Below are 25,178 nucleotides of genomic sequence, written 5' to 3' on the forward strand. Positions count from 1 at the left end.
CTCATATCAGATAAAATAGACTTTAAAATAAAGAATGTTACAAGAGACAAGGAAGGACACTACATAATGATCCAGGGATCAATCCAAGAAGAAGATATAACAATTATAAATATATATGCACCCAACATAGGAGCACCTCAATACATGAGGCAACTGCTAACAGCTATAAAAGAGGAAATCGACAGTAACACAATAATAGTGGGGGACTTTAACACCTCACTTACACCAATGGACAGATCATCCAAAATGAAAATAAATAAGGAAACAGAAGCTTTAAATGACACAATAGACCAGATAGATTTAATTGATATATATAGGACATTCCATCCAAAAACGGCAGATTACACGTTCTTCTCAAGTGCACACGGAACATTCTCCAGGATAGATCACATCTTGGGTCACAAATCAAGCCTCAGTAAATTTAAGAAAATTGAAATCATATCAAGCATCTTTTCTGACCACAACGCTATGAGATTAGAAATGAATTACAGGGAAAAAAACGTAAAAAAGACAAACACATGGAGGCTAAACAATACGTTACTAAATAACCAAGAGATCACTGAAGAAATCAAACAGGAAATAAAAAAATACCTAGAGACAAATGACAATGAAAACACGACGACCCAAAACCTATGGGATGCAGCAAAAGCGGTTCTAAGAGGGAAGTTTATAGCTATACAAGCCTACCTAAAGAAACAAGAAAAATCTCAAGTAAACAATCTAACCTTACACCTAAAGAAACTAGAGAAAGAAGAACAAACAAAACCCAAAGTTAGCAGAAGGAAAGAAATCATAAAGATCAGAGCAGAAATAAATGAAATAGAAACAAAGAAAACAATAGCAAAGATCAATAAAACTAAAAGTTGGTTCTTTGAGAAGATAAACAAAATTGATAAGCCATTAGCCAGACTCATCAAGAAAAAGAGGGAGAGGACTCAAATCAATAAAATCAGAAATGAAAAAGGAGAAGTTACAACAGACACCGCAGAAATACAAAACATCCTAAGAGACTACTACAAGCAACTTTATGCCAATAAAATGGACAACCTGGAAGAAATGGACAAATTCTTAGAAAGGTATAACCTTCCAAGACTGAATCAGGAAGAAACAGAAAATATCAACAGACCAATCACAAGTAATGAAATTGATACTGTGATTAAAAATCTTCCAACAAACAAAAGTCCAGGACCAGATGGCTTCACAGGTGAATTCTATCAAACATTTAGAGAAGAGCTAACACCCATCCTTCTCAAACTCTTCCAAAAATTGCAGAGGAAGGAACTCTCCCAAACTCATTCTATGAGGCCACCATCACCCTGATACCAAAACCAGACAAAGACACTACAAAAAAAGAAAATTACAGACCAATATCACTGATGAATATAGATGCAAAAATCCTCAACAAAATACTAGCAAACAGAATCCAACAACACATTAAAAGGATCATACACCACGATCAAGTGGGATTTATCCCAGGGATGCAAGGATTCTTCAATATACGCAAATCAATCAATGTGATACACCATATTAACAAATTGAAGAATAAAAACCATATGATCATCTCAATAGATGCAGAAAAAGCTTTTGACAAAATTCAACACCCATTTATGATAAAAACTCTCCAGAAAGTGGGCATAGAGGGAACCTACCTCAACATAATAAAGGCCATATATGACAAACCCACAGCAAACATCATTCTCAATGGTGAAAAACTGAAAGCATTTCCTCTAAGATCAGGAACGAGACAAGGATGTCCACTCTCACCACTATTATTCAACATAGTTCTGGAAGTCCTAGCCACGGCAATCAGAGAAGAAAAAGAAATAAAAGGAATACAAATTGGAAAAGAAGAAGTAAAACTGTCACTGTTTGCGGATGACATGATAGTATACATAGAGAATCCTAAAACTGCCACCAGAAAACTGCTAGAGCTAATTAATGAATATGGTAAAGTTGCAGGTTACAAAATTAATGCACAGAAATCTCTTGCATTCCTATACACTAATGATGAAAAATCTGAAAGAGAAATTATGGAAACACTCCCATTTACCATTGCAACAAAAAGAATAAAATACCTAGGAATAAACCTACCTAGGGAGACAAAAGACCTGTATGCAGAAAACTATAAGACACTGATGAAAGAAATTAAAGATGATACCAACAGATGGAGAGATATACCATGTTCTTGGATTGGAAGAATCAACATTGTGAAAATGAGTATACTACCCAAAGCAATCTACAGATTCAATGCAATCCCTATCAAATTACCAATGGCATTTTTTACGGAGCTAGAACAAATCATCTTAAAATTTGTATGGAGACACAAAAGACCCCGAATAGCCAAAGCAGTCTTGAGGCAAAAAAATGGAGCTGGAGGAATCAGACTCCCTGACTTCAGACTATACTACAAAGCTACAGTAATCAAGACAATATGGTACTGGCACAAAAACAGAAACATAGATCAATGGAACAAGATAGAAAGCCCAGAGATTAACCCACGCACCTATGGTCAACTAATCTATGACAAAGGAGGCAAAGATATACAATGGAGAAAAGACAGTCTCTTCAATAAGTGGTGCTGGGAAAACTGGACAGCCACATGTAAAAGAATGAAATTAGAATACTCCCTAACACCATACACAAAAATAAACTCAAAATGGATTAGAGACCTAAATATAAGACCGGCCACTATAAAACTCTTAGAGGAAAACATAGGAAGAACACTCTTTGACATAAATCACAGCAAGATCTTTTTCGATCCACCTCCTAGAGTAATGGAAATAAAAACAGAAATAAACAAGTGGGACCTAATGAAACTTCAAAGCTTTTGCACAGCAAAGGAAACCATAAAGAAGACGAAAAGACAACCCTCAGAATGGGAGAAAATATTTGCAAATGAATCAACGGACAAAGGATTAATCTCCAAAATATATAAACAGCTCATTCAGCTCAATATCAAAGAAAGAAACACCCCAATCCAAAAATGGGCAGAAGACCTAAATAGACATTTCTCCAAAGAAGACATACAGACGGCCACGAAGCACATGAAAAGATGCTCAACATCACTAATTATTAGAGAAATGCAAATCAAAACTACAATGAGGTATCACCTCACTCCTGTTAGAATGGGCATCATCAGAAAATCTACAAACAACAAATGCTGGAGAGGGTGTGGAGAAAAGGGAACCCTCTTGCACTGTTGGTGGGAATGTAAATTGATACAGCCACTATGGAGAACAATATGGAGGTTCCTTAAAAAACTAAAAATAGAATTACCATATGACCCAGCAATCCCACTACTGGGCATATACCCAGAGAAAACCGTAATTCAAAAAGACATGTGCACCCGAATGTTCATTGCAGCACTATTTACAATAGCCAGGTCATGGAAGCAACCTAAATGCCCATCAACAGACGAATGGATAAAGAAGTTGTGGTACATATATACAATGGAATATTACTCAGCCATAAAAAGGAACGAAATTGAGCCATTTGTTGAGAAGTGGATGGATCTAGAGACTGTCATACAGAGTGAAGTAAGTCAGAAAGAGAAAAACAAATATCGTATATTAATGCATGTATGTGGAACCTAGAAAAATGGTACAGATGAGCCAGATTGCAGGGCAGAAGTTGAGACACAGATGTAGAGAATGGACATATGGACACCAAGGGGGGAAAACTGCGATGAGGTGGGGATGGTGGTGTGCTGAATTGGGCGATTGGGATTGACATGTATACACTGATGTGTATAAAACTGATGCCTAATAAGAACCTGCAGTATAAAAAAACAAACAAAACAACTAATACTAAACTTTCATTGGGTTATTTGTATGGAAATATGTTAATATAAATGTTTCAGACATTACATGAAATTTCTAAAAATCTTATATTTGTATTTGTATGGAAATATGTATGGAAATATGTTAATATAAATGTTTCAGACATTACATGAAATTTCTAAAAATCTAAAAAAAAAAAAAAAAAAAAAAAAACATCAATATTCTCCAGAGAACATCAACCAACAGGACCTAGAGTCGAATAATTCAGGATAAATGTCCAGGATTTAATCCAAAATTACCTCACACACGAAGAACTGGGAAAATGTGACTGATTCTCAAAGGAAAAAAAATCAACAGATACAAACATCAAATGACCCAGGTGTTAGTTTTCAGACAGAGATTTTTAAAGCAGCTATTATAATGATGCTCCATAAGATAAAGGTAAAAACATTTGAAATGAATGGAAAGATAGTAGTTCTCAGCAGACACACAGAAAGTATGAAAAAGAATCAAATGGAAATTTTAGACCTGAAAAACGCAGTATCTGAAATTAAAAATTTACTGGATATACTCATTATCAGAATGGAGAAGACTGAGAAAAGAGTAAATGAACCTGAAGACAAATCAATAAAAATTGGTCACCCTAAAGAACAGAAAAAATAAAGGTTAAAAATTTTTTTAAAATGAAGAGCTTCAGGGACCTGTGGGACAATATCAGAAAGTCTAACATATGTGTAACTGAAGTCCCAGAAGAAAAGGTATAGACACGTATTTTTAAAATAATGGCTGAAAACTTCTCAAATTTTGTGAAAGGCATGCATTTACAAATTCAAAAAGTGCAGTAATCCCCAAATGGATTAAACATAAAGGTAATCACACCTAGACACATCATGATCAAACTGCTGAAAAGCAACGTTAAAGAAAAAATCTTAGACATACCCAGAGAAAATCAACACATAACAAAAAATGGGGAAGAACCATTCAAATGACTACAGATTTCCCATCAGAAATCATGGAGTCCAGAAGACAGAAACATGTTAAAAGAACTGTTACCCAGAATTCTACATCCAGTGAAAATGTTCTTCAGGAATGAAGATGAATAAAGACATTCTCAGATGAAAACAAAACTAAGATAATTTTTTGACAAAAGACTCACTCTAAATGAATGGCTAAAAAAAACCTCACTGGGCTGAAAGGAAATGATACCAGAGGAGAACTTGGAATTTCAGGAATAAAGAAAGAACAAAAATGGTAAACACAAAATATTATTTTTCTCCTAAGTTCTTTAAAATATGTATGGTTGATGAAAGCAAAAATTATAACATTGTCTGATGGGGTTTTCTTTTTTTTTAAATTTATTTATTTAATTTATTTATTTTTGGCTGTGTTGGGTCTTTTTTTTTTAATAAATTTATTTATTTATTTATTTATTTTTGGCTGTGTTGGGTCCTCGTTTCTGCGCGAGGGCTTTCTCTAGTTGTGGCAAGCAGGGGCCACTCCTCAACGCAGTGCGTGGGCCTCTCACTATCGCGGCCTCTCGTTGCGGAGCACAGGCTCCAGACGCGCAGGCTCAGTAATTGTGGCTCACGGGCCCAGTTGCTCCGCGGCATGTGGGATCCTCCCAGACCAGGGCTCGAACCCGTCTCCCCTACACTGGCAGGCAGACTCCCAACCACTGCGCCACCAGGGAAGCCCTTTGTTGGGTCTTTGTTGCTGCACATGGGCTTTCTCTACTTGCAGCGAGCGGGGACTACTCTTCCTTGCAGTGTGCAGGCTTCTCATTGCGGTGGCTTCTCTTGTTGTGGAGCACAGGCTCTAGGTGCGCAGGCTTCAGTAGCTGTGGCACGTGGGCTCAGTAGTTGTGGCTCGCGGGCTCTAGAGCACAGGCTCAGCAGCTGTTGCGCACGGGCTTAGCTGCTCCGGGGCATGTGGGATCTTCCCGGACTAGGGATCGAACCTGTATCCTCTGCATTGGCAGGCAGATTCTTAACCACTGCGCCACCAGGGAAGTCCCTGATGGGGTTTTCAATGTATGTAAATATAATACATACAACCAGTGTATCAAAAAAGTAGGGAAGATAAAGAACCTATATGGTTATAAAGCTTCTATATTTTACTTGAAGTGGTAAAATATTAACTCTAAGTAGACTGTGAAAGGTTAGATATATGTATAATATACTCTAGAGCAACCACTAAAAAAGTAACAGACAAAAAGCCAATAAAATAAATTAAAATGAAATAATAAAAAAAAAATTCAAATAATCCAAAAGAAGACAGGAAAGGGGCAAGAGAGGAACAAAAGACAGAGAACAAACTGAAAACAAATAATAACAGATCTAAATCCCCCAAAATTGATAATTCCATTAAAATGTTCTAAATATACCACATAAAAGATACTGCGAGAACTGAGAAAAACACAACACCCAACTCTTTAGTGTGTAAGAACCACTTTAAATATAAAGACATTGACAGGTTAAAAGCGAAAGGAGCAACCTGATTAAAAAATGGGCAGAAGACCTTAAAAGGCTTTTTTCCAAAGAGGAAATGCAGATGGCCAGAAGGCACATGAAAAGATGCTTAACATCGCTAATCATCAGGGAAATGAAAACCAAAACCACAATGAGGTATCACCTCACACCTGTCAGAATGGCTATCATCAAAAAGAACACAAATCACAAATGTTGGCAAGGATGTGGAGAAAAGGGAACCCTTGTACACTGTTGTAGGAATGTAAATTGCTACAGCCACTATGGAAAAGAGTATGGAGGTTTCTCAAAAAACTAAAAACAGAACTACCATATGACCCAGCAATTCCACTCCTGGGTATATATCCGAAAAAACCAAAAACACTAATTTGAAAAGATAAATGCACCCCAGTGTTCAGAATAGTGTTATTTTCAATTGCCAAGGTACGCTAACACATATATATGGAATCTAAGGGGGAAAAAAAAAAAAGGTCATGAAGAACCTAGTGGTAAGACGGGAATAAAGACACAGACCTACTAGAGAATGGACTTGAGCATATGAGGAGGGGGAAGGGTAAGCTGTGACAAAGTGAGAGAGTGGCATCATATATACACTACCAAACGTAAAATAGATAGCTAGTGGGAAGCAGCGGCATAGCACAGGGAGATCAGCTCAGTGCTTTGTGATCACCTAGAGGGGTGGGATATGGAGGGTAGGAGGGAGGGAGATGCAAGAGGGAAGAGATATGGGAACGTGTGTATATGTATAACTGATTCACTTTGTTATAAAGCAGAAACTAACACACCATTGTAAAGCAACTATACTCCAATAAAGATGTTAAAAAAAAACAAAAAACAAAACAAAACAAACAAAACAAAACAAAAAAGATATGGAAGCAACCTAAGTGCCCACCAACAGATGAATGGATAAACAAGATGTGGTATATATATATACAGTGGAATACTACTCAGTCATAAAAAAAGAATGAAATCTTGTCATTTGCAACAACATGGATGAACTTGGAGGGGATTATGCAAAGTGAAATAAGTCAGAGAGAGCGACAAATACTGTATGATATCACTTATATGTGGCATCTAAGAAATACAACAAACTAGTGAATAAAATAAAAAAGAAAGAGACTCACAGATATAGAGAACAAACTAGTGGTTACCAGTGGGGAGAGGGAAGGGGGAGGGGCAACATAGGGGTAAGGAATGGGAAGGTACAAACTATTAGGTATAAAATAACCTACAAGGACATATTATACAACACAGGGAATACAGCCAATATTTTATAATAACTATAAATGGAATATAACCTTTAAAAATTGTGGATCATTATATTGTATGCCTGTAACTTTTATAATACTGTACATCAACTATAATTCAATAAAAAAAAGAACTCCCTTTGTTAAAAAGAAAAAAGTAAAAGGGAATCCACACAAAAACCTGTAATGTGAATGTTTATAGCAGCATTATTTCATAATTGCCAAAAAATAAAAACCTAAATGCCCAATAACTGATGAATGGATAAACAAAATGTGGTATGTCCATAGAATGACATATTATTCAGCAATAAACAGGAATGAAATACTGATATATGCCACAACTATGTTCATCTATGATGAACCTTGAAAACATGCTAAGTGAAAGAAGCCAGTCACAAAAGACCACATAATGTAGGATTCCATTTACGTGCAATGTCCAGAAGAGGCAAATGCAGAGAGAGAAAGCAGATTAGTGGTTGCCTGGAACTGGGGTGAGTGGGAATGGGGAGTGACTGCTAATAAGTACGGAATTCATTTTGGGGTGTTAAAAATGTTGTAAAATTAGATTGTGGCAATGGCTGCACAACTCTAAAACTGTTAAAAAAAAAAAAAAAAAAAGTAAAGAAAGGAAAAAGATGTACCGTGCAAACTAAAGAAAGCTGGACTGGCTATATCAATATCAGATTAAGCTGACTTCAGAACGAGTATGATCAGGGATAAAGATGAACATTATATAATGATAAAGGGATCAATTCTAAATGTGTATACACCTAATCACAGAACTTCAAAATATATGTAGCAATATTGATATGAGCTCAAAGAAGAAACATAAATTCACAATAAAAGAGGGAATTCCCTGGTAGTCCACTGGTTAGGATTCTGCAATCTCATTGGCGAGGGCCCAGGTTCAATCCCTGGTCGGGGAACTAAGATCTCACAAGCCATGCGGCAAGAAAAACGAACAACCAACCAAACAAACAAAACACAATAAAAGAAACTTCGAAATTCCTCTCAGTAATTGACAGAAGAAATAGACAGAAAATCAGCAAGGATACAGAAGACCAGAACAGATTACCAATCAACTTGACCTAAATGACATTTACAGAACATTTTACTCCAAAACAGCAGAAAAGACATATTTTTCAGGTATACACAAAACATTCACCATGATAGACCATATTCTGGGCCATAAAATCAACCTTAATAAATTCAAAAGAATTGAAATCATACAAATTATGTTCTCTGATCATAATGGAATTAAACTAGAAATCAGTAACAGGGAGATATCTGAAAAATCTCCAAACACGTCCTAATTAAACAATACACTTCTATATAACCCATGGATCAAAAGGAAGACATAAAGGAAATTTAAAAATATTTTGAACTGAATGAAAATAAAAACATAATATTATATCAAAATTTGTGGGATATGGCTAAAGCAGTGCTTAGACAGAAATTTTTTATATTAGAAAAGAAAGTTCTAGAAATCAGTACTCTAAGTGTCACCCAAATTAGAAAAAGAAGGGCAAGTTAAACCCAATGCAAGCACAGAGAAGGAAATAATGAAGAGCAGAAATTAATAAAATTAAGAGCAGAATATCAATTAAGAGAAAAATCAATGGAACCAAAAGCTGATTCCCTAAAAAGACCAAAAGAAATCAATAAACTTCTACCCAGACTGACAGAGGAAAAAGAGAAGACCAATATCAGGATTACCAATATGAAAAACGAAAGAAGGGGGGTTACTACATAACCTACAGACATTAAAAGGATAATAAAGGAATACTAGGAACAATTCTATGTCCATAAACTCATCACTTAGATGAAATGGACCAATTCCTTGAAAGACAAAAACTACCAAAGCCCACTAAGAGAGATCAAAGATCTAAATAAATGGAGAAATATACCTTGTTCATGCACAATATTAATCAAAATCCCAGGAAGCTGATTCTAGAATTTATACACAAAGTCAAAGGAACTAGAAGACTCAAAAAGAACAGCTAGAAGACTCATATTACCTGATTTCCAGACTTACTATACAACTCCAGCAATCTAGATAGTGTGATATATACCAATGATAGACACAGAGATCAATAGAACAAAAGAGTAACAGAGATAAACCTATACAAATATGATCACTTGCTTTTTGACAAAGATGCAAAGGTAATTCAATGGAGAAAGCCTTTTCAACAAGTGGCACAGGAATAAATGGAGGCTCATATGCAAAATTAAAAAAAAAAACCAGCCTCGATTCCTTCTACAAAAATTAACTCAAAATGGATAACAGATTTAAATGTAAAAAGTAAACTATAAAACTTCAGGATAAAAACATAGGAGTGACCTCTGTGACCTTCAGCTAGATGGAATTCTCAGATATACCAAAAGCACGATCCATATAAGAAATAATTGTAAGTTAAACTTCTTCAAAATTAAAAACTTTTGTTCTATAAAAAACACTCCCAGACTTAAGTTGGGAGAAAAGACTTACAAATCACTCATCTGACAAAAGACTTGTATTCAGAATATATAAAGAACTCTTAGAACTCAAATGCATTATGCTAAATGAAAGCAGCCAGAATCAAGACTGTATACTGTATGATTCCATTTATATGACATTATGGAAAAGGCAAAACTATAGGGCTGGAGAATACATCAGTGGTTGCTAGAGGTTGGGATTGTGAGTAGGTGTTGACAACAAAGGGATAACATGAAGGAATTCTATGGAGTGATGAGATTATTCTATATCTTGATTATGGTAATGGTTACATGTCTCTACTCACTTGTGAAAATGTATAGAACTGTACACCAAAGAGTACATTTTACAGAATATTAAATGGAAAATATTTAAATATGTCTTTTAAAAAACTGAATAGTAATGAAGTTAACTTGCCAATCCATAGAGAGCACTTTATTCAGATGCAAAACGACTGTTATTAGCTTTAACGAGTTAAGACAAGCTCCAGAGAAGCAGTTTACCGGTGCTGGGACTGCAGTTTTTCCAGTGGTTCAGCCTTCTGTTGAATCCCTTCCTGAAATATCACATCTGCTTTCTTAAAGTTTTCTCTAGCTTCATATTCTTCAGCCCATGAGATATAGAACTGAGCAAGTGAAATGCCAATTCCTTGGTTATGTAAATAACTGTACATATCCAAAGGTTCATTGCATAAATGCCCCTGTAACAAATGAAAAGCGTTAGCAGTTAACCAATTTCTCTTCACTTACTGAGTGTCTATTATGTGCCAAACAATCATTGGAGATACTATATGTAATTTCTGCACTGAAAAAAAATATCTATTATAATACAATGTTATAAGGAATATATTGGGAGGACCTAAAACATAGACAAAAGTAAGAGATTAATTTGTAAGAAAAAGAGATAGGGAGGAAAGACTTTAAAAAGGTATGACATTTGAGTGTGGCGCTTAAGGAAGAATAGACTTAACATAAGGTAGAGAATGGAAAACGAAGGGCATTCTAGGCAGAGAAAATAGTATAAGCAAAGACACTGAAGACTAGAAATTTGTAGGGGTGTAGGCAAGACAGGACTTTGGGAAAAAAAGGTCTGAACAGTCTTGAAAGTCAAGCTAATCAATTTTAAATATACTTGATAGTGAATGTTATATGTGTTGGGGTAGGAGAGCTATAAGCAAAGAAATGACCTGGTCAAATCTATATTTTAAAAGGGACCTTATAAGACCAGATACAATGTAGATAATTCTAGCAGCAAGAAGGGGAGGAGAGAGGGATCACTAAAAATTCCACACCACTAACAGTTTTATGTATTTTCTTCAGTCTTTGTTTTTCCCTTAGGGAAAAAAAGGAACATATATCATTTTACCCAGGATAAAAGGATTTTTGTCATTTTACAGCTTTAATCATAATTAAATGTTTTTATTCCATTTGACAGTGCATCATTCATTTTTCCATGTGGCTACTTACTGTTCATTACTATTTTTAAATGGGTGAAAAATGTTCCATCTAGTAGATCTTCCATCATTTAATTATTCCCCTATTTTTTGGATAAACCACTTCTAATTTTGCCTAATGTAAATAACTGTATAATAAATATCTTTAAGCATACTGCCTTTCACAATTTACATTATTCCCTTAAGATAAATTCCTATAAGTAGAACTATGTTAAAAAGTAAATTGCTTTCTAAGATGGTTGTACAAATTTAAAATGTTAGCAGTTATTCCCAAATATAATTTCACAGATAATACTTATTTTTAAAAGTTTCTCCTTTCATATAGAAAGTAGCATTTCAGTGTTCTAGTTAGGAGTTCTTTTACTACTGCAGAGGATAACATTTTCTCCTGTTCATTTACCATCTGTCTTCCCCAAAAAAGTAAACTCCACGAAGGCAGAAAACATTGCTATCTACTATATTCAGGTCCCTACCCAGGGTCTGGTAGAAAAAGGCTGAAAAAATGAAATGCTCCATTTATATCTTTGACAAAAACAATTAGTATTTTATAGTTTAATTTTGCAGTAATTTAATAAATGCAGTTTTTCTGCTTATCCAAATTAGAGATGTTTTCCCATATGTGATGGTGTTTCAAGCAAAGTTATAATTCTCAATGTGTTATCAGTATAAGATCCAGTCCTCGATATCTATTACTACATAAATAAAGCTTAAAATTGACTGCACTTTGTTAACGGCTTTCTGAATAGCTGTGGTACAGCATGGGATAGCCAATACAGATCAGGTTATTCCAGACTGCTGAATGAGATCACTTAAGAAATAACATAAATATCAATAAAAGGATAAGATGGTGAGATTAATAGATTCAAAAGTTAAACATATCTTTTTGGTAACCTAAAAAAGCCAAATTAAAACAATTTTACACTCTTAACTAAAAATAACTGGATATTTTCTAAGAACAAATTTTTCCTTAGCTAGATTGTAGTTATCCTTTATAAAAATAACTCTGGGGCTTCCCTGGTGGCCAATGAAGGAGACACGGGTTCGAGCCCTGGTCCGGGAAGATCCCACATGCCGCAGAGCAACTAAGCCCGTGCGCCACAACTACTGAGCCTGCGTGCCACAACTACTGAAGCCCAAGCGCCTAGAGCCCGTGCTCCACAGCAAGAGAAGCCACAACAATGAGAAGCCAGAGCGCTGCAACAAAGAGTAGCCCCCGCTGGCAGCAACTAGAGAAAGCCGGCGTGCAGCAACGACGACCCAACACAGCCAAAAATAAAAATAAATTAAATAAAATAAATTTTAAAAAAAAAACAAAAAAACCCTCTGACTGCAGAAATCTTTCTGCAAAGCAAAAGAGTAGTGTCAGAAACCCAACTTTACTCCTCTTGACTAAGAAAGACAGCAAAATAGTTTCATATGGACCTTATTTTCCAGGTGCAAAGTTTAAATTGCTGCTGATCACTCTAGGGCTGATAATTTGAATTTGACGGTTATCTAGACCAGTCCTTCTCAGATTACCTGTGGTGAAGGAGACAGTTTTGGGTGGGTGGGTGTGTGTGTGTGTGTGTGTGTGTGTTTAAAAGTTTCCATTCCATCGCTAATTTTTTTTTTCCTGTTGCATTCATCTATTGGTGTATCATAAATTACCACAAATTTAGTAGCATAAAACAGTTCAAGTTTACTGTCTTACAGTTTTTTGAGTCAGATCAGTTGGGTTCCCTGTTCAAGGTTTCACCCCACTGAAATCAAGGTATTGACTGATATTTTTAAAAAATACAATAAAAAGAGAAGTTACCAGAAAAATGAGGATGTGCTTAGATGTTGTGCCAATGTTAAACTGTTAACAAAATTTCTAAACGCTTACTCTCAATTTTTGTACTTATCTTGAACAGTCTACAGACCATTCTTTCAGGAGTACTGGTTTAGACTATGTCTTTTACTCTATGATAATCACTGCTTTTCAGTACAAGCACCAGGTTAACACAAGTGAACAGAGAAATTATTCCAATGGTTACTTTTAATAGCTCCAACTAAATATAGTCATAGAAACCTGGGATTAAAAGTCACTTTAGAGGTTTATTTAGTTCAACCTTCTAATAAATCACACATAAGAAAATTATATAGAATAGAATGAAGAACAAAATCCATTAGTATACCACCAGGAACCACAGTCTCCATACTAACAAATCTGTTTAGCATTCTTTGTGCACCATCCTTTCTTATAAATTCCCCTAACTACTATCCCTAAGGTAATTTCATCAACTTGTATAAGGATGCCAAGATATGTCAAATGTCCTGCAGAAATCAGATAATTATGTCTTCAGGATTCACCTAACTTCCTGTATTAGTAACTATTTGAAGTTTAAGTTAAGTCCTCCCCAAGAGATATATTTTAGCCAGAAATCTTATTAATTTCCAATGTCAGTATTTTATCATATTACAATGGTTGTAAATATTCTGTTATTTAGAATTATCTAATTACTTATTTTTAATAAATTTTTAATTTTTAAAAATGTATTTTTAATTTTTTAATATATTTTATTTAAAATTTTTTTATCCAATATCTAATTCTATCATCTAAAATTCTATTCTAAACATTTATCACTTGCTTTATTTCTAATCTCTTTTAGGATAAAAGCAATGAAATTAATGTCTAAGAAACCCCGGCCATAATTTTTACAAAGACATTTTCATAAAAGAATCCTCAAGAGTGTTCCTAAAAGAACTACATGTCACGTAAGATAGTACAAAGTGGTCAGGTCAATATTTTTAATTGTAGCAACACACTAGGTGAAAGAAACCCAAAGACAGATGAAAAATAAACATCACTTTTGTTTCATGGTGAAGATTCAAAAAATGGGAGAAAGGGATACCAGAATCACCTACAAAAGCTTTTCCCCAAACAATCGTACTACTGCCATGTGTTGGCTCCTACACATCCTCCCCCAGTACAGTTGCATGGCCCAATGATGTTTAAAATCAATAAATAACCCACTCCTACAGAGAAACAGACAGGCCTTATGATCACTTTTAAAGGGATAAAAAAAACCTTAGAGTAAAATCCACCTCTAAAGTAGAAACAATTTAACAAATATTGAATATTTATTAAATGTTTAGTATCTACTGAACGGCTCAGTTTTTTGGTGTACAAGATACCTCTAGAGAAAACCTCTTGGTTTAATATTTTAAACTCAGATGGCACTTGAGAAAGACTTACCAGCTTAAGCCAGAGACTGAGAAATCGAGGATCATTATAATATCGTTTTTCTCCTTGTAGTGCTTCTACAGCTCTTTCTAATAATGTTGACATATTACTCTCCTTCCCGCCCTGAGGATAGTTCTGCTCTGTCCAGTTAATATACCTGAATGAGAAGACAGGAAAAGAATATTTTTCAAGTTTAACATTATCTTGCTCCAAGACCCATTCTGGACTTTTTAAAGCAGAAATATCCAATATACTGAAAATGTTTATTTAGAGTTCCTCAATGACATGCCCTAAACCTGTATACCTCAAACTTTTCCAAATATTGCTAACATGTACCTGTGGGAAATAATGGGGATGGTGATAGACAGGTATAGCTCAGTCACACCTCAGAAAGATATACTATGATTATTCTGCTTATCTGTGTCTGCAAAACACTACTCTCTACTCTAACACACTGCTCCACACACCCCAGTATGAGATGCATGGCCATAAGGACTCACCTGTTAAGTTTCTATGGCCCTTGTTAAATAAAAAGACTCACCTATCCCAAACATCCAGAGGGTCATTTCCAGCATAAAATCGAATTTCAGATTCAAATGCCCTGAAATTTAAACAGAAAATGTGAGCATAAGCAATAGTGATAAAAGCCAAATGAACAAGTATCACCTTCATTTTTATTCACTATTAAGTGTTTAATATCAACCTAGATAACTGCACTGGAGTTTGAGGGTTTATTAAACAGAAAGAAAAAGAATAGAAACAATCAGGATTCTGCCTGATAATATAACAGGAGAGAGAAAATATACAGAAATTAGAGAAATTCCAAGACAACATATAGAAAAGAAGTATTACACAGCAGTTTAAATCTCTGGAACAAGACTCCCTAGGTTCCAATGCAGCTCCAGTAATCACTAGCTTAGTAACATTAGAGAAGCTATTTAAACTGCTTTCAGTTTCCTCATCTATAAAATGGGGATAATAATACTATCTATCTTGTTAGGTTGACTAGTCTTAAGTGTAGTGTTGAGACATAGTAAGTACTCAATAAATGGCAGCTATTATTTTATATGTATCTGATAGTACTGAAGAAAAACTAAACACACACACATACAGATATATATAGAAATCAGAATCTTAAAGTTAAAGAAAAATTCCATGGGTAACATTAGTCAGAGAAGAATTAGACCATATATAAATTGGAGGAATGCTTCAGAGAAAGTGTGAAATATGACTTTGTAAAGAGCTGGGAAAGCAGAGGGCTAAGACTAAGTTAAGACTGACCAGTTAGAATAGAGGGGAAATATTGGGTAGTAAACCACAATTTAGATAAATGCTTAATGAATAAAAACTGTACAAGGGGTTATGTTTGACATAAAGAATAGTCCCTGACACAAAGGAATTTATGCCCTAATAAGAAAGACAATACATAAATGAAAAATTAATAATACAGAGCAGTATATTACAATTGCCAAGAATGGATAGTAAAGACTTTCTGAAGTCGAAAGGAGGTATCATAGAAGCAATCTTAGAAGGTGGGACTCTGAAGGAACCATAAGATTTGAAAGAAAAAGGGAATTTTCCAAGAGAGAGGGAAATCAGTATTGAATAAAGTTGTCAAAATGGGAGAGTTAACCCAGAGGGAATTAAGCTATAACATAAAGTCAGTATTGGGAATAAATGGAGATATCTGGAGAGGTACGAAGGGAATGCTTTAAATGTAAATTTAAAGAGTTTGGATTCTACCTGTTAAAGCCAATAGTGGTTCTTCAACTGGAGAGTATCTTGAATATGGTAAGCAAAGATTTCAAAAAGACTAATCAGGTAACACTGAGACAGGCTGGGACCTGGGACCCTTTGTTGCAGTGCTGGCACCTGGACAAAAGTCTCCTTGTGCAACAGAATACAAAGAAACTATAAGGGACTAAAAATAACTGTGTACATTTGCAGTTGGGGCAAATTATGAACAACAAGATCCAAAAAGACCAAAAACCCACCACTTCTGAGGTTTCAGGAACAAAAGCAGAGTACTGCTAATGATCCCTGCACACAGCACCACCAAGGGGGTGGGCAGATCACCCAAGTCACCCCTCTGGCCCAACCCTTGGACCCGGTCCTACCCTCACCCCATTTAAGAAACCAGCTCGCCCCAGCTCAGGGGAACCTGTTATTTGTTTTTGCTCCCTGCAGCACGAGTCCCAGTAAAGCCTTGCCTGAATTTCTGGTCTGGCCCCTTATCAATTTCTATTGATTAAAGAGTCCAAGAACCCTGGGTGGTAACAACACTATAAGAAAAGGAAAAATTAGAAAAGGGGACACAATTATGTACACTACTGATAAAAATCAGCAATCCTCCAAATTTATCTACGGATTCAATGCAATCTAACCCAAATCCCAGCAGTCTCTTTTCTAGAAACTGACAAGATGATTTTAAAATTTGGAAAGGCAAAGGACCAAGAATAGCCAAAACAATTTTGAAAAAGAACAAGAGTTGGAGAACTCACACTACCTGACTTCTAGTCTTTATTATATAAAGCTAATCAAGACAATATATAATTGGTGAAAAGAAAGACAATTAGATCAATGGAACAGAACAGAGAGCTCAGAAATGATCCACACATATACGATCAAATGATTTTTGACAAGAGTCCCAAAGCAATTCAATGGGGAAAGAAAAAAAAAATCTCTTCAACAAATGGAGGCAGAACAACTAGATATTCACGTGGGGGTGGGGGTGGATGTGGAAGACCTTTTACTCCAACCTCACACCATACTCAAGGATAAATTTAAACATAAAAGCTAAAACAATAAAGTTAGAAGAAATCACAGGAGAATATCTTTGCACCTTTGGGGCAGGAAAAGATTTCCTAGAGAAGATAAAAAAAGCACTAAAAGAAAGACACTAATTAATTAAACTTCATCAAAACTAAAAACTTCTGGACTTCCTTGGTGGCACAGTGGTTAAGAATCCACCTGCCAATGCAGGGGACATGGGTTCAAGCCCTGCTCTGGGAAGATCCCACTTGCTGCGGAGCAACAAAGCCCCTGCACCACAACTACTGAGCCTGTGCTCTAGAGCTCGCGAGCCACAACTACTGAGCCCGTGTGCCTAGAGCCCGTGCTCTGCAACAAGAGAGGCCACTGCAATGAGAAGCCCACGCACCACAACGCAGAGTAGTCCCCGCTCTCCGCAACTAGAGAAAGTCCGCGCGCAGCAACAAAGACCAAATGCAGCCAAAAAAAAAAAAAAAAAAATTAAAAACTTCTGCTTGTCATATGGTACTGACACAAAAACAGAAATACAGATCAATGGAACAGGATAGAAAGCCCAGAGATAAACTCACGCACCTATGGTCAAATGATCTATGACAAAGGAGGCAAGGATATACAATGGAGAAAAGACAGTCTCTTCAATAAGTGGTGCTGGGAAAACTGGACAGCTACATGTAAAAGAATGAAAATAGAACACTCCCTAACACCATACACAAAAATAAACTCAAAATGGATTAGAGACCTAAATGTAAGACTGGACACTATAAAACTCTTAGAGGAAAACAGAGGAAGAACACTCTTTGACATAAATCACAGCAAGATCTTTTTTGATCCACCTCCTAGAGTAATGGAAATAAAAACAAAAATAAACAAATGGGACCTAAGGAAACTTAAAAGCTTCTGCAAAGCAAAGGAAACTACAAACAAGACGAAAAGACAACCCTCAGAATGGGAGAAAATATTTGCAAATGAATCAACGGACAAAGGATTAGTCTCCAAAATATATAAACAGCTCATGCAGCTCAATATTAAAAAAACAAACAACCCAATCAAAAAATGGGCAGAAGACCTAAATAGACACTTCTCCAAAGAAGATATACAGATGGCCAAGAAGCACATGAAAAGCTGCTCAACATCACTAATTATTAGAGAAATGCAAACCAAAACTACAATGAGGTATCACTTCACACCAGTTAGAATGGGCATCATCAGAAAATCTACAAACAACAAATGCTGGAGAGGGTGTGGAGAAAAGGGAACCCTCTTGCACTGTTAGTGGGAATGTAAATTGATACAGCCACTAAGGAGAACAGTATGGAGGTTCCTTAAAAAACTAAAAATAGAACTACCATTATGACCCAGCAATCCCACTACTGGGCATATACCCAGAGAAAACCGTAATTCAAAAAGACACATGCACCCCAGTGTTCATTGCAGCACTATTTACAACAGTCAGGTCATGGAAGCAACCTAAATGCCCTTCGACAGACGAATGGATAAAGAAGATGTGGTATATATATACAATGGAATATTACTCAACAATAAAAAGGAACAAAATTGGGTCATTTGTAGAGGTGTAGATGCATCTAGACACTGTCATACAGAGTGAAGTAAGTCAGAAAGAGAAAAACAAATATCGTATAGTAACACATATATGTGGAAGCTAGAAAAATGGTACAGATGAACCGGTTTGCAAGGCAGAAATAGAGACACAGGTATAGAGAACAAACGTATGGACACCAAGGGGGGAAAGTGGTGGTGGGGGTGGTGGTGGTGGGATGAGATTGGGATGGACATATATACACTAATATGTATAAAATGGATAACTAATAAGAACCTGCTGTATAAAAAAATAAATAAAATTCAAAAATAAAACAAAAACAAAAAACTTTTGCTTGTCAAAAAATACCACCAAGAAAATAGATAGCCATGGACTGGGAGAAAATATTTGTAACACATATATTTGATAAGGGATTTGTATACAGACCATATAAAGAACTCCTGCAATCCAATTTTAAGACTAGGCCAAATATCTAAACAAATGTACCACAAAAGAAGATACATAAAAGGCTAACAAGCAAGCAAAAAAGTGCTCACCATCATTAGTCACCTGGGAGATGGGAAGCAAAACCATAATGAGATACTATTATACACCCACCAGAATGGTTAAAATGAAAAAAAATGACCACATCAAATATGGGAGTGGATTTGGCACAAACAGATTCTCATACATGGCTGATAGGAGTGTAAAATGTTACAACCTCCTTGAAAAACCAGCAGTTTCTTAAAAAATTAAACATACATTTATTCTATGACCTAGCAATTCTATTCCGAGCGAAGTGAAAATCTATGTCCACAGAAAGCCTTATGCAAGAATGTCCATAGCAGCTTTATTCATAAAGCACATAATTGGAAACAATCTACTTGTCCATCAACTGATGAATGGATAAACAAATGGAATACTACTCAGTAATAAAAAGGAAAAATCTACTGATACATGCAACATGAAAAAGACTAAAAAACATACTGAAAGAACTGTAGGATTCCATTTATATAAAATTCTAGAATAAAGAAAAGCAACCTATGGTGATAGAAATCTAATCACTGGTTGCTTCATGAGGGAGAGGAAGATTGATTGGGAAGGGGCATGAGAGAACTTTCTGAGGTAATAAAAATGTTCTGTGTCTTGAAATGTCTTAAAACTAACTAAAAATCTGAGCATTTCACTGCATGTAAATTATTCTTTAAAAATAAAAATCACGGGCTTCCCTGGTGGTGCAGTGGTTGAGAATCCGCCTGCCAATGCAGGGGACACGGGTTCGAGCCCTGGTCTGGGAGGATCCCACATGCCGCGGAGCAACTAGGCCCGTGAGCCACAACTACTGAGCCTGCGCGTCTGGAGCCTGTGCTCCGCAACAAGAGAGGCCGCAATAGTGAGAGGCCCGTGCACCGCAATGAAGAGTGGCCCCCGCTTGCTGCAACTAGAGAAAGCCCTCGCACAGAAACGAAGACCCAACACAGCCATAAATAAATAATAAATAAATTAAAAAATAAAATAAAATAAAATAAAAATAAAATAAAAAATAAAAATCACAAATCCTTAGTAATTGACTAAATAAAATTAGAGTGAGAGGGCAGTGAGGTAAGATCATTCAGATGAGTTTTGGTACCATTAATCAAAATGGAGTAGAAAAAGGTAGGTTATTTATAAGAGAAGAGATTCAGTATTTAATACATTAGTGAAACATTTATCTAATTATATGTTACAGGTAGATAAAAAGACATTTATCGACAGAAGGCAAGTAAGAGATGTAAACAGTAGTTAAACAATCCTGGAAAATTTGAATATGGAGTGAGAACAGAGGACAAAGAACAGAGACTTAGGTAAAATGCAGTAGGAAGCCAACAAGAAAAAAGGAAGAGTAGTTAGTGAAGTGGAAAAACTAGTACAACGTCACAGAACCAAGAAGATTTAAGAATAGAATACCATCTGTGAAACAAAACCATAAAATTCAATGCTTTTAAAGATCCAAAGAGATGAACAAGGATATTCATCACATTCTATCAAAGTTATGATAATTTGGGGACTTCCCTGGCCATCCCATGGTTAAGACTCCGCACTTACACCGCAGGGGGTGTGGGGTGGATCCCTGGTCGGGGAACTAACATCCTGCATGCCGCGTGGCGCGTCCAAAAAATAAACAAAATAAAGTGTGTATTAAAAAATTATGATAATTTGCCTATAATATCAGAATTTTGTCATGAGATTGAAGGTAGAAACTGATACTTTACTTTTCTGAAAAAAGTATATTTATCAAAACATTTGCCAGAGGAAAGCAAGTTCCATAGGTCCATTTGAATAATGTAGTGGTATTTTTCAGCTTTTCATTATCCTGAGTTTGTTAAATTCGGTTTCTCTGAGGTTTACATTTTCTTGGGAGACCACTATTTCATTTTGGCACATTCTCGAAAATACTTTCCTACAAAGTTAATAATTGAGTACACATAAAAGATAGCAGATTCACTCTCCCTCAGTACTCAGAATCCAAAGAAGCAATTTCATTAACTGATTACTCTCAAAGAGTTCATTCTGTTTAGGGATCCAGAATGACATAATACTTTTGTGAAATATTGTAAAATGATACTTGCTTTACTTATCAGTTCCCCCTGTATGAGAATATTTCTATTGATACAAGAGTTTGGCTGCTCCACAATGAAATGAAATCCTATAGCTCTTGTTCTTAAGTGCACTTGAGGAGATCTTTATTTTTTTTTTTATTTTTATTTTTTTTATAATTTAAGTCTAATAAAGACTTTTCTTTTTTCTTATAAATTTATTTATTTGTTTATTTATTTTTGGCTGTGTTGGGTCTTCGTTTCTGTGTGAGGGCTTTCTCTAGTTGCGGCAAGCGGGGGCCACTCTTCATCGCGGTGCGCGGGCCTCTCACTATCGCGGCCTCTCTTGTTGCGGAGCACAGGCTCCAGACGCGCAGGCTCAGTAGCTGTGGCTCACCGGCCCAGTTGCTCCGCGGCATGTGGGATCCTCCCAGACCAGGGCTCAAACCCGTGTGCCCTGCATCGGCAGGCAGACTCTCAACCACTGCGCCACCAGGGAAGCCCGAGGAGATCTTTAGATAGCTGTTGTGTGATGAGAAAGCAGGAGGAGAACAGATTCTCATCCTACCAGCTTTTGAAGAGTAGTTTAGTACTCATCATGCCATACTGCATGGGTCCACACCCACATTACCTACTAAACTGGGGATGAATGATGACAGGTTGAGCCCCAACCATTCTGCATACCGTTTCTGTTGCTGAAGAGTAGTGTTACAGGCAGATTCTTGCTGTGCCAGTGCTCCCTGAAGTGTGGACATGATCCGCCCCTGCCTTAAAGGTTGGACATTTTCTTTACTCAGCTCCCATTCATCTCCCTCCAAGGACATGACTTCACTGCGAAGAGGGAAACAAAAGTAAATCTCATACCAACACCGAGTTATTATAACACTAGATTATTGTAAATGTTTTCAGAAAAGTGATCATCATCTTTGGGTCGAATATAGTGGGTTGGCACATTAGTAGTGTTATTATACTCCTAAGCTTCTGAGCCTTTCTGTGACCTGGTCTCCAAGTTTACGGCTGTAGTATTGCCTAATGGAAGAGAGAATATGGCTAGGGTATTGTGAACAATATTATAAGAAGAAAGTTTATGGCAGGAAGAAAAAAAGGGAAAAAAGTATTATAAATTTGGCAAAGTAGACAAAAAGCAGTTCGATGCTTACCACTGAATGCATCATCTAGTTTAATTTAAAATTAGCAATGTGTTTATCAGACTAACACCCCGTGTTTCAACTGATGACTTAAAACTGAAGTTTATGTATACGGGTAGCCAAGAGCAGAAGCAGACAAGAGTACAGTTTACTGGTCACAAATGGCTCCCCCAATTCTATCAATTCTATGGGGGGAATCCCCAAAAGTTTTCTGGAGGTAATCACCACAAAGGGTATGTACTCTGAACTTCAGAGCTCTGCAATGGTCGAAGAGAAGCTTACTTCTGGCTGAGAGACACTATTTCTGGGTTTAAAACAGATAGGCACTATTCTTCAAAACAAAGTGAAAGTTATGTGAGACCTCAGTCTAGATGAGAGCTGAAAACTTCCTTCAAGAAAGTAAACTGTAAGTGATTAATAATAATTTAGGTTGTAACTACTCATATCTTTTTAACTATTTTGGGTGAATCCTGTAAATGTAAGGGCCATGTCATTTATTTTTATTTTCTCATGCTCTAATATAGGATCTAACACTAGTAAGCACTGAATAAATATTTCTTGAGTTCATCTAAATTTCTTCTCCTGCTCTTAAAATAGCAATTAAACTATCTCTATTAAATAGTATCCAAAACTGAGCTGGGATTGCTTCCTCCATCCCTCCTCCTCCTCCTCTTGCCTCCTCAAAGACCTGGTCCTTCCCTCATCTCAAATAAATGGCAATTTCATTTTTCCAGTTGCTCAAGTCAAAATTCTTAATGCTAACCTTGCCACTCCACTCACCCACCCCCCACCCCGCCAGTCACTCAGCAAGTCCTGTTGGTTCTACCTTCAAAACATATCCAGAAATTAATCTCTTCTCACCATCTCCACTGTTTCCAGCCTGGCTCAAGCCACCATCTTCTCTTGCCTGGAATATTTCAATAACCTCTAAACTGGTCTCCCTGCTTCCAGCCTTTTCTACCTTTAGTCTTTTCAACACTGCAGCCAAAGTGATCCCATTTAAACACATGTCAGATCATGTCTTTCCTCTGCTCAGAGCCTTCCAATAACTTTCAACTACAGAGTAAAAGCCAAGTCCTTACAATGCCTGCATCATCACCTTTTTTACTTCACTTCCTTTTACTCTCTGGTTCATTCTGCTCCAGCTACTGGCCCAGTGCGCCTGCCTCCCGCAACTCACCCTCCAGCCTTTGTACTTCCCCGCCCCCGCCCCCAGATCTATGCAGGACTAGCTCTTGAGTTTCCTTCAAGTCTTGACCCAAATGACACCTCCTCAGTGAGGCTCTCTGTTCAAAACTATCGAAAATTGCACCCCCCCCAACTGTTTTATTTATTTATTTATTTAGTACCGACCACCATCTAACTTTTAGCTTATTTATCTTGTTTATTGTCCGTTGCCCCTACCCTCATCCCACCCCGGAACTTAAGCTTCAGGAGGGTAGGAGTAAGAGCTTATATATGTATAAATAAGGAAGAGCAGCCAGCATGCAGACAAGGGCTTTTTAGATTTCTAACTATGCTACTAGCTTAATGCTAGCACCTACCATGTGCTGAGCACTTATTTGGAGGCAGTTACTTTACAGATACTCTGAATTCTCCCAGAACCCGGCATGGTAGCGTTAATAGCAGCGTTTTCCATATTAAGACGTGTCCAAGGTCTAAGAGCTAGTAAACGTCTGGGCTGAGGCACCAACACAGACCACAAGACAAATTCCAAGCTCTTTGGACCCCTGGCGTCCCACAGCCTCCTTGGCTTTGAAGCTGGATGCGGCATGATTCTCAGGCGCCCTCACCCCGAGGTCGGTGCTAACCCTGCTCTGCGCCTTCACCTCCACCACTTGCGTCCGACGCCAGCAGGGAGGAGGATCCGGCCGGGCCTGCTCTTCTCCTGACCGTGCCGGTCCTCTCCTGGGCTACTCTGAGCGAAGCCTCTGTCACCTGCCAGGCACCCTCGGGGCTCGCAGGCCCAGCTCCCGGCCGCCCTTCTCCGGTACCTACCTCGGAGCACCCCTTTCCTTCTGCATCGCCGCCATTCTGCATTCCCGGCTCAGGACCTCGTCCTGCCGCGGGCCTTTCTTCAGGGCCGCAGACCGCCTGGGCCTCCTTCTGGAACCTGCCCTTCGAGGTACTGAAGCGACCGGAGGGCGCTCCCGAAAAAAACCACGCACCTGACTCCCTCGCGAACCAGGCACCTCAAGCCCTCACGACCAGCCGCCAACTTTCAAATTTAACGGTCCCGCGCCGACAACGTGCTACGCCCCTCCGCTCCTCCGCGCTCGCGCCTCCCACCCAAGGAATTCTGGGACTTGTAGTTTATCCCAGGTTTAGTCCTCGCTGTCGCGGGGCATAGTGGGAGTGGTAGTTTCCGGAGGACCGTGGCTGTCCAGGTGCTGCAGATTTAGGCGGTGTAAATGCTCTCCAGGTGCTCTCTGCGTCCAGGCTCTAGAGCTAATCTTTGAGCCTAGCGAGGGACGTTTTGAGCACCAGGATTCTCTGATGTCA

The 25,178-nt window shown here is 37.3% G+C and overlaps 1 protein-coding gene across 2 annotated transcripts in view; it reads right to left on the reverse strand.

The window, feature by feature from the left end:
• BUB1B (BUB1 mitotic checkpoint serine/threonine kinase B) overlaps nt 1–24,934 on the reverse strand; it is a 61,939-nt gene extending 37,005 nt beyond the window's left edge. Inside the window, exons 1-5 of one of the 2 annotated variants that reach the window (XM_057544663.1) lie at nt 24,845–24,934; nt 22,213–22,359; nt 15,185–15,244; nt 14,656–14,800; nt 10,489–10,685 (exon numbers count right to left, since the gene is read on the reverse strand). In XM_057544663.1, the coding sequence (XP_057400646.1) occupies nt 10,489–10,685; nt 14,656–14,800; nt 15,185–15,244; nt 22,213–22,352 (542 nt within the window). In that variant the 5' untranslated portion in view covers nt 22,353–22,359; nt 24,845–24,934. Of the gene's footprint in view, nt 1–10,488; nt 10,686–14,655; nt 14,801–15,184; nt 15,245–22,212; nt 22,360–24,674 lie in introns of both variants that reach the window. The other variant, XM_007180413.2, reaches the window with a different exon arrangement.
• Nucleotides 24,935–25,178: the final 244 nt, after the last annotated feature.

Source organism: Balaenoptera acutorostrata, chromosome 3 (genome assembly GCF_949987535.1).
Source record: "Balaenoptera acutorostrata chromosome 3, mBalAcu1.1, whole genome shotgun sequence".
NCBI classification, from domain to species: Eukaryota; Metazoa; Chordata; class Mammalia; order Artiodactyla; family Balaenopteridae; genus Balaenoptera; species Balaenoptera acutorostrata.